The sequence below is a fragment of the Clupea harengus genome, chromosome 13 (assembly GCF_900700415.2).
Source record: "Clupea harengus chromosome 13, Ch_v2.0.2, whole genome shotgun sequence".
NCBI classification, from domain to species: Eukaryota; Metazoa; Chordata; class Actinopteri; order Clupeiformes; family Clupeidae; genus Clupea; species Clupea harengus.
Genome location: NC_045164.1, coordinates 25,010,735 through 25,021,509, shown reverse-complemented (window position 1 = coordinate 25,021,509; position 10,775 = coordinate 25,010,735). Strand labels below are relative to the sequence as shown.

The 10,775-nt window shown below is 44.0% G+C and overlaps 1 protein-coding gene across 1 annotated transcript; it reads right to left on the bottom strand.

The window, feature by feature from the left end:
* Positions 1–1,106: 1,106 nt before the first annotated feature.
* On the bottom strand, positions 1,107–7,550 carry gpr26 (G protein-coupled receptor 26). The gene is made up of 4 exons (XM_031579472.2): positions 6,133–7,550; positions 4,318–4,431; positions 3,372–3,719; positions 1,107–3,163 (listed from the first exon to the last, which is right to left on the bottom strand). Exons 1-4 carry the CDS (start codon positions 6,801–6,803, stop codon positions 3,160–3,162), a joined length of 1,137 nt encoding a protein of 378 aa, XP_031435332.1. The 5' UTR covers positions 6,804–7,550; the 3' UTR covers positions 1,107–3,159.
* Between the last annotated feature and the right edge of the window lie 3,225 nt (positions 7,551–10,775).

The following is a 10,775-nucleotide window of genomic DNA, read 5'->3' as shown; positions in this document are numbered from 1 at the left end:
TGTGTTTTCTTTATTTTCTGCAAACATAATAAACACATGGCCTATGCTACTCCACACGCAGGCCGTAGCCATAATCATCGTGTCAAGCGCAAATAGCAACTGATGGTAGGATTATGGTAAAGGCACACAACAGATTTAATTTAAAAATATTAATTGCAGAAATACAAATTCACCTTGCGACATTTCATTCTGTCAAACTTGTTGACCACCTTAATCAAATCGATGTCTGCAGCTCGTCTCTCTTTCAATAAAAAGTAGCACAAGTTTTGAGAAGTGCTCCTCGCCCATGGTGGCATGCAAGTAAGTTCTTAATAGTGACCGAAGGAATGTTCTGCCTGTGCGTTATTCACAAGAACTGTGAAATATATTTTGTAAAGTGTTTCCAGATTCATGTCATTGGCTATAAGAAGCTGGCCTGTGGAGAGCTCATCCATCTCTAGACTTTGGTACATTTTGCCAAAGGATAACGTTGTGAAACTTGCGCTTTCATTGTTTGTTTACAGATCCAAGAGCATATAATGCAGGCAGCATGAATGTGTTATGTGTTTTAAACCGTATTATCGATTAAAATCTTTGATTATATACACTACAAACTGTGATTAACTAATTTGTTGAACACTTGAACACGAGTGATCATACTAGCTAGTAGTGTTGACTTTTTGCTAGGGGTGGGGCTTGGTCATGGGTGTGGTGCTATATGCTGGGCTATTGCCTGAGTAAATGTGATGCTGACATTTAACACCAGTTAGCATTATGCTAGTAGCTTGGCAGTTCTGTCACTTGCTATATGTCCATTTATGGGTTGTCTGTTGATTAGCAAATAGTGACGGGCATGTTTAAGTTAATAATTGACCGGTGCTTTTGTGTGGAAAAGGCAACGTATGAGCAGCTATGTGGACACAAACTAACGTTAGTGCCCTATTGTGAGTGATGTCACAATAGGTGAACATTCCACCATTCATTTACATGGGAAAAAAGAGGGATGAAAAACAAAGGAACGTTGGGGTACTGCAACCATTTTTACAAGAGCACTGCACTAGGAATGAAATGACAAGAGGAGTAAAGAAATGGGTGGAATGAAAAGATAATAATAAAGAAAACTTGTGATGTTAAGGATTAATGTGTGAAAATGTAATTTTGATCAAAGTAAACATGGCTGTGGTCCCATCTAAGACAGAGAGGATGGTATGGGCAGGGCCAAATAAAGGATGATCTGAATTTTTTTTTTTTTTAAATGCACTACATTTTATTAGATTCAAGTCACAAATATATATGTATATTACACAGCTTTTACAGTAACAAAAATATAGACATCTCTTTTCCTAAGGCTTGACACTTTCACCAAAAAGTGCTCTAACTAAACACCATCAAACATAATCACCAGAATATTATATTCAAGACCCTAACTGACGTTTTTTCAACCTCACATCAGCAAGTTGACCGATGTCGTTACAGATATCAGATATCAGCCAAAAGGTGCAAACAAACGACATCTCTATCAAATTTCTATGACATTCAAATAGAAATCACCCTGCGTTCATACCCACTCATTGAAATACAAATAACACAATTAAGCAACTCCATTAAGAAATGTAGATAATGGTCAAAATGAACACCATATTACAGCAGATCATTAAATACCCATGCCAGATGCTTTCGTTTTCTTAACAATTATATGAGTTTACTTGCTGTTTTGCATCCAGCCCATGAATATACTTTGCAAAGCTACAGTGTCTGCTCGTAACATATCAAAACAGCCAGAGGCTGTCGTCAGCGTCAGTCTGAGGTACATACTGTTGTGTTCAGCCGGGTTACATCATAAAAACACAGAGCTACTAGAAAGAGATGAGAAGGAAACCGTGACATTTAAATTCCAAGCTGAAGAAATGCCTAGCAGCGCGCATGTGTAACGACTGCAGGAGTGCTGGACTCAAACGCTCGACACACGCAGCAGAGTTTACACACAATGAGGACTTCTTTACTTAAGACACAGGGAGCAAAACAGAAAAGGTGCAGTCAAACTGTGCGAAATAACAATGGACCAGGAACCGAAGAAACACAAAGTCTTATAAATGCACAGGACTAACAAGGTAACAAGAAACAGGTGGGCAGGGATCAGTTAAGTACAAAGGAACCAGAAAGCAACAAAAAAGGGGCGTGGACGGTGACACAAGGAACAGAGGGGGAGACAGAGACAGGGAAAACAAAAGTACATGACAACCAAGGAAGTAAACAAAACCAGCACATGGCTACGGAAACCAAAAACTGTGACGTGTATGAATAAAGCTGAAACAAGTACGTTTGAGTCACGGAGACCGAGGTGAATGAAAACAACCAATAACGGAAGTTTCCAGATTACACAGGGGGGGGTTTGTGTTGGGTTTGACAGAACTTCCCAAGACCCGTTTAGACTTTGGCCCCCCAGTTTTATTGATAATCCATTTGTGCAAAAGTGGAAACACCTATAGTTTCAGCTCAAAACACAATGTCACTCAGAAGGCACGACATTTGTGTTTTCACTCGACCACAATGTACAGACATCTCAGAGAAAGAAAAAAAACATCCTTTGCAAGATACCTGGACCTATAACAATATGCTACACTTTCAAACAGAGGTCCAGGCTGCAGCATGTGTAGCAGCACTGAGACAAGAGTACTGTGTCGGGTGTCGTAGTAAGAGTGTTCTAGTGTACTAGTTCCACCAGAATCATGAAAACAAACCACTGCCAACTATTTCAGAAAGTCCCAACTACTGCAATGAAACAAAACGTATTAATAAACACTTTATTTCTGTAGCTTTAAATTCTTTTCTGACAAAATGCACGGAATTTTTTAGAAGAATGCATTCTACAAAATTGATTAAAGTGGAGAGGAGGGGGTCATCTGTTGTTTTCTTCAGATTTGGCGTTATGGCTTTTACTCTGGGACTCGTGTTTCATTTTCAAACCTATTGGCTTTGTGCTACAAGCACAGTCCACCAGTTTATCATTTTCACCATGTGAACTAGCATCTCCTTACGTTGGCTACCTCGGCCATGGCAGAAAGTTCTGACACAATAGCAGCTCATCAAGATGGTTGTATTCTGTGGTAAGACTTCCATAAATCCCTCCAATATGGTGGTTCTAAAATACTACCCAAACCCATCTTTGATACAATGAAATCACCTGCAAACAAGCACACATCAGATTTCAGATTCAAACATCAAACGACCTGGTAAAATCTATAAATTATCTATTATAATTATGATTATATAAAAGTACAAAATTCTTTTTAGCATTCTATTTTTTATTCTCTCCTTCTGAACATATTGTGTTTTTGTTTAAAAAAAGGGGAGAGAACTGTCGTGTCACCCGCAGCGTAACACTTTTTTACCCTGTTTCTTTTGTAGTGCCACTCAGTTCCTTGGCATTGCTCTCCCTCGTCATCTTGCCTTTCCTCTCAGTCTGGTCTTTCTCCTTGGCCTTCTCCTGCACCTCCTCCTCCCGGGCCCTGCCCTCCTTCTCTCTCTTCCAGGTCCTGCCGTTCTCCAGCCTGTGCGTGGACGTGTTGAGCGAACGCCTCCTCAGCAGGCGGTTCATGATGTCGTGGCAGGTCTTCCTGTACTGGTTGCGCAGGAGGGAGTAGACGAACGGGTCGCACGCCGCCTTGCTGTAGGCCAGACACTTGCACACCACACCCCAGTGAGGACTGATGGGCAAGAACTCAAACAGCTCCATCACCCTGATGAGGCAAAGATTCACACACACACACACACACACACACACACACACACACACACACACACACACACACACACACACACACACACACACACAGAGAGAGAGACAGACACACAAACATGAAATGTCTCTGATTGCCTAGAATTATATATCAATTTCTCTCAAAGTAAGAGTCTAAATGTAAATTGTGTTCATTGTGGTCCCATAGTCAGACACATCATTACATTCCATTTACATACTTACTGTAATATGGGAGAAAAACTGACTGAGATACTCATAGGGAGACTAACAAACAAAATCAGGTGTCTGAATTCTGCTTATAGTCCCTACTATTGGGGGTGAGAGGTCCCAGCCAGCCCATGGAAAGAGCTCCTAGGAACCCCATCTGGTGCCCCAACAAGCCTGACTTAAATAGGATTGATTGAGGAGAGGGGCCCCGAGGAGTCTCCAGTCATCAAAATGGAAATGTTCAATCTCCAGTCAATCGGCAATCACTCTGTGATTCAGCGCAACCCCATCCATCCTCTGCCCCTCCAGCTCCAGCTCCAGCTCCAGCTCACCTGGTGATGACGTAGGGTGTGAAGCAGACCACAGCTCACCTGGTGATGACGTAAGGTGTGAAGCAGACCACGAAGGTGCCGATGAAGGTGCTGATCTTCCTCGTGGCCCTTTGCCTACGCCGCTTCTGCTCCTCCAGGCAACGCTGCCTCACACTGCGGGGGGGGGGGGGAGGGCAAGCTACCGTGAGCCTCACCACGCACCACTCTGTGAGGGGTAAAGACTGGCATGCACACTGCGCTCTGAGCCCAGAAGGGACCTGTCATAATGTATGCCTTTACAGGGCTGCGAGTCACTTAGCGTAAAAGCCCCCCTGCTAAATGGGCGCATGGAAATGACGGCTTCAGGAATAAGCGGGCACAACAGGGACCCCAGTAGGCAATTACGTCATGTAAAAGACACATTTTACTGCACACCTGACCGAGGCCCAGTCACTTCCTGGAGTTGTGTGAGTGGCGAAGCTCTCTGGGTGAACATGAGGACCCATAGCTCACCCAAATTCAGTTTGATTGGTCAGATATTGTTAGAATCCTGTCAAATTTGGAACAGACCCCCGACTGTTTTAATCACGCTGCTTTGTCTAACTCTTGGGAAAATGAGAGCGCACTTTTGTGCAATGGTAGGTGCAATGTGCAATGGCAGGTGAAAATGGCATTTTGAACAAAGCTTTCATGATTCTGACAGTTGGGTTATTCTGCCTTCCAGGTATCGTGTGTGCTCAAATCATTTAGAGCTGAGAACAGCTAACACACAGGGCTGGATTGCCTCCACCATTCCATTCTCATATTCTTGTTGCTAGGGGAAGGGATCTGGAAATACCATTGATTCTATGCATCACTGAGAACAGTGGACTGTTCACAACAGCAGTTGTAGATAATTAACAGTTGAACTGAGAGTTTGGACAGGAGCAAAGACAATCTAGACTGCAGGGGCATTGACACGTGCTGGAACTAACAAGGACAAAGCTGCTCAGCCCCAGACAATAATGAATCAAAAACAGAGAAAGCTAATGATCAAATTGAGGAATAAACAATTCCCCTTTGTGGATTACTGGAAAATATATCCGGCTTTGTATTGGTTTGTGGGGGTAGTCTGTGTACATAACTGGGAGAAATATACATTTAGACTCCTCAAGATATTCAAATATTTATACAAAGTACATTACTGAAAGATTACTGGGTGGAAGTGTTGTACACAAATCTTAGTAATTGATAATGGGAGTTAGATTAAGACAACTAGTAAGATTTAGAGATATCTGAGGCAAGTTTGCGTTTAGACTGATGATGCACTGTTCCTTGCCATGTTCTGGCACAAGGTCCATTACTCAAAATATCTACTGCTAGTGTTGTCACCTGAGCTGAAGGCGGCATATTGAGGTGTGAGAGGACGGGTCAGTCTAATGAACCGTACTGCTGCATGAGTTCATGCAGACCAACCATTCCCCTGGCGAGCTACTTCACAGTGGCGCAATTTTGCCTTTTAATATCAGTGCAGAAATGACGTGCGATTTTAATAGCTCAAATCCGCCAAAGCATAATCAAGGTTCACAGTACAATGAAATATTTTAGAACTGACACACATAGTACAAATAAAGTGGAATACAGTTGTGTGGAGAGTCTGGTGCAACTTGAGCAGTTTGTTTGTAATTAAATAAAAAGACAAACCTATTCTGTCCCAAAGACAGAAATTTAAATAAGGCGAAGGTAAAACCTGTCAAGAAAATGTCAGAAAGATATTTTCCAGGTCATTCCAAGACATGCAGTTTATTACTGCATTCCAAATCTGAAACCAACTGGGAATGTTCTGACTTAAAAGGCACCGCGAAAGAGTACATAACAGGAGAATCTAGACCCTACCTCGGGTGGATATCCACTAGCAGCAGCAGCGTCTGCATGGTGATCACGTCGATGCGTTTGCAGTGAAACCTCGCCACTTTAAGCACTTTGAGATACGTTACGCACAGCACGACCAGCGAGAGCAGGAAAGTGACCGAGTGTAAAACAAGAGTGTAAACGACAAACTGAGTCCTCGCGCCGCTCGCCCGGGTGTTGCACAGGGTGCACGAGGCGTAGAGTTGATGGTATCCCACCCAGGAGAGACTCGACGCTACTACGGAAAATGACAGCGAGTGAATCCACGTGTAGCCGAGAGCGATCACGGCGTCCCGATGCCGGATCCTGGAGTGGTAGCTCAGCGGGAAGACCACGGCCACCCACCGGTCTATGCTCAGAGCAGCCATACTCAGCATCGAGTTAGTGGTCAGGAAGGTGTCCAGAAAGCCCACGAGCAGACAGAAGCCGTGCCCGCCCGGGTGACCTTTGTAAATAAGTCCTCCAAGAGTCAGGGGCATGTTGGACACCGTGAGCAGCAGGTTGCAGAAGGTGAGGTTGAGGATGAACAAGCCCGGCACCTGTTTGCGAATCTCCGCGTTGTACAAAAAACAAATCAGCACCACAACGTTGGACAGCAACGACACCACGATGATCACGACTAACAGCAGAGAAACCACGACCTCCACTATGTGCATGGTGCGTCCTGCTCTCAGATCCTCTGGCAGGTGACGGCACTTTCAACACACCTGCACATGATGTTGCCCTAACGCATGTTCACACGCCCGTGCTTTGCAGATGTGTTTCCAAGACGTGATGCCGCCAGGTCGCGCACAGCCCGAGCGCGATCGATTCGCTGCCTTCTCCTTTTAATTTGCCAAGAAAACGAGGGACCCATCAACTTTAAGGCTAAAAAATGTTTCAAAATCACACTGCACAGCACCTGGTCCGTTAAAACGTCGTTCACGTTTTACTCCACAGATGCTCCCCGCCGGCCACAGGTCCCCCAAGTGTCGCCTTGTTGCGCAATTGCGCAGTGCCGCTTCGTTTCGTGCAGCGCTCTCTGAACATCGTCCTTTAAGCTACTTTCTGCCTAATTCTGTCTGAAGCTCTTCCCACCCTCGCAAATAAAATTCACAGTTTTCACAAGTGACATCAGCCTTCCTAGAAACGATGACACCTCGGCCTATTTGGAGGTATCTAATTTTAGGTGTTTATATTTCTGGTGGAGGGAAATCTCTGGCTTCTGCGTCATAGATACACTCGCAACACTACGGTATTGTGGTGCACATTACTACACACGCGTCATGCTATGCGTTTGTATTTTGCACCCAGTTATTGTTGAGAAACTGCCCAAGTGGTAAGTCAATTGGCAAGTGAAGTGCATTTTGGCCATAGCAATTTAGCTATAGTATATCAGAGATGTTCTAAGAAACGCTGAAGTGATATAATGGACATGTTTCGATTCCTGTGTATCTGTACAGCTGTCCTTTGAACCGTTTCTAGATGTGCAATTTTCAGCCATTGATTTGGTCTCACATGTTAGAATGCCTCATTGCCTCACCTTTAAAGTGATGATGGTGTGTGTGTGTGTGTGTGTGTGTGTGTGTTTGTAAGATATCTTGGGTTCTGCTTGTACTCTTTTACCTTAACCTCCAAACATTGTACTTCAACTAAGGCTTTGATGTATTGTGAATGGTAGAGTCAGAGATTAAATATATTCTGATAAAATATGATAGCATGAGTTATCACTGTGTGTTTGTGTGTGTGTGTGTGTGTGTGTTTGGGTGTGTGTGCGTGTGCGTGTGTGAGCGAGGGAAAGAGAGAGAGAGAGTGGAAACGAAGAGACACCTTCAATTGGACCTGCTCTCCCCATGTTTGATCTATCTCCAAACATTGCTCTTTCAAGTACAGTATTGATGCATTCTGCCGGTGTATGTGTGCATTTGTGCAGCCTTGGGTGAATCTGCATCTTTGTGATACAGAGAGAGACGGATAGACAGAGAGAGGATAAACATATTCTGATGAATAAAGGTGTTATGGTTGGATGGTTTATGTGTGCTTGTGCTGTGTGTTGCTTTAGAATCGGATCAAATCAGTGTTTTCACCAAGTGCTGAGATATAATTTCCCTAAATATGTTAAGATATCACATCTATTTGATGTGTGTGTGTGTGTGTGTGTGTGTGTGTGTGTGTGTGTGTGTGCGTGTGATTATGTGTGTGCATGTATGCGATTACATCTATGCATATATCTTCTTTAAAGATCTGACATGAAGGATTAGTCACAGAATGAGTATCGGCCCACGTAGATGAGGCACACGGATGGAGACACCTCCAGTCAGCACGGAGCTCACTTAATCAGGGCAGAGCCACTTCTCCTACATGCCTGACGTATGGGCCTGGCATCAGCAGCACTTTTAGCCCCATGAAAGGGGCCAGAGTGGATTTGGGCGAAATTAGGATTTTTCAATTAACGTGACTAAATGGATAATGTCAGTGATGGGGGGAAAAAAATCTCACCATTTTAAATAACTAATTTCATCCAAATCATTAATATTAAACCATTTCCCAGAATGGATTAAATTGCCCCGATAATATAACATTAATTAAAAGTGATTTTTCTTTCTTTCTTTCTGTCTGTCTGTCTGTCTGTCTTCTTTTTTTTGTCCAGACACCTTTTTAGTCAATGCGCATCAAAGGGACACCCGACACTTTGAAATGAGATCTGTAATGGGCTCTTTTCAGTGGGAAGTCAAAGATGTCATCATAAAGTATTGATGCTAGCTTTGTGGAAGTAAAGACCAATCCAATCCAACAGTCCAAACGGAAATGGCAATGTATGCTACAATCCTTAACACTGCTGTATGTCAGGCTATCCGCTGTTTAGATCAAACACTTATCTGCCACTTTAAATCCCTCACTGTTTAGAACCACGAAGAACCCTGCAGAGTAAACAGTTCTAATATAGGAGTTCCGAAGAACCCTGTGGAGTAAACAGTTCTAATATAAGAGTTCCGTAACGACATGAACTGGGAAAGAAAACATTGACAAGGAATGTACTCTTGGGGTGTGCCACTGTACAAACAGGTCACACAATAAATCCATGCATGTCAGTTAAAGCCTTCACCTCTGGAAGATCACATGGGTCGATGTGAGTGGATGTCTGACATGGATTTACGAGCCTTCTTTTGTCCGTGCGTGTGGGGATAACACCCTGGCACAGACACACGGGGGCAGTTTTATTGAATTCTACTGAGAGCGCGAGCGAGGAAGGTGTCTCATACCGAGTCTAGAAGGATCTAGAAGGAACATGGAGTGAGCATCACTTCACGGTGCTGAGCTGTGCCATCTAAGTAATGTTTTTCTTCAGGCTCGTTTTTCCCCTTGTAGATGATTATAAGGTTCTCTCTTTCTCTCCCCCCTTCCCTCTCCCTCTCTCTCCCTCTGTGATCCCGGTAAGATAATCAGGTTCCACCATCTACTTTGATCTACACGGTGCAGTAATGAGGAGTGTTGCTACTCTGTCAGTTGTGGCAAGCAGCAGCGGCAAGCAAGCAGAGGCTGTTTTGAAGACTCATATTTGATTGAGAGGACTGTTTGTGTGTTTGTGTGTGTGTGAGTCTTTGTGTGTGTGTGAGTCTTTGTGTGTGTGTTTGTATATGTGTTTGGGTGTGTGTGTGTGTGTGTGTGTGTGTGTGTGTCTTTGTGTGTGTGTGTGTTTGTATATGTGTTTGGGTGTGTGCATGAGTGCATGTATGTAGAAGCAAGTTCTCTCATCAGTAAACACAGAGATATTCACAGTGAACATTTGCTTGCGTGCCATTCTGATTTCATCGTTTAGGGGGATTTGCACCATCAACCTCTAGTCCTGTGAACTAGTACAGGCAGCATACCATTCTTACATCTACACTGTTAAAAGTTCTAAGAAATGACCACGGTATGTGCATGTATGTATGTATGTATGTATGTGCATGTATGTATGTATGTGCATGTGTGTACAGTGCCTGTGTGTGTGTGTGTGTGTATGTGCATGTGTGTACAGTGCCTGTGTGTGTGGGTGTGTGTTTGTGTCCCGTGGTTTCTGATGGCCGGTCTTCATCTCCTGTGACTCATGCTTATAGACGGCTAAGCCATATTCATGCATGGCTGGACCTCACTGTCCCCACTGGCTGCAGCATAGCACTTCAGCTCCTGTCCTTTCTCATCAGACCCCCTTCTCACTGACGGGATCTGAGCACTCTACAGCATGTCCGTTTCTGTGTGTGTGTGTGTGTGTGTGTGTGTGTGCCTGTGTGTGTGTGTGTGTGTGTGTGTGTGTGTGTGTGTGTGTGTGTGTGTGTGTGTGTGTGTGTGTGTGTGTGTGCGTGCGTGCGTGCGTGCGTGCGTGCGTGTGTGTGTGTGTGTGTGTCTGTGTGTGTGTGTGTGTGTGTGTGTCTGTGTGTGTGTGTGTGTGTGTGTCTGTGTGTGTGTGTGTGTAAATGACTTGTGTGTTTTAGAATAAATCGTGGGAGGCACACAGTATCTGTACTCCCTTCCCCGTGGTGACTAAGAATAACAAATAAATGCTTCTGCCTTCAGCTGAATGTGATCCTGAGAGGATAGAGCTGACTCTGTTTCTACAAGACTCCAAATGAAGCAGCACAACTCGACGGGGTGGATTGAACACATGA

Excerpts from the sequence above, each read along its gene's own strand:
- gpr26 (XM_031579472.2), bottom strand. The coding sequence starts at position 6,803 with ATGCACATAGTGGAGGTCGTGGTTTCTCTGCTGTTAGTCGTGATCATC. Across the intron at positions 4,432-6,132 it reads CTAGTGGATATCCACCCGAG|TGTGAGGCAGCGTTGCCTGG; the intron begins GTAGGGTCTAGA and ends CCCCCCCCGCAG. Across the intron at positions 3,720-4,317 it reads ACACCTTACGTCATCACCAG|GGTGATGGAGCTGTTTGAGT; the intron begins GTGAGCTGTGGT and ends TTGCCTCATCAG.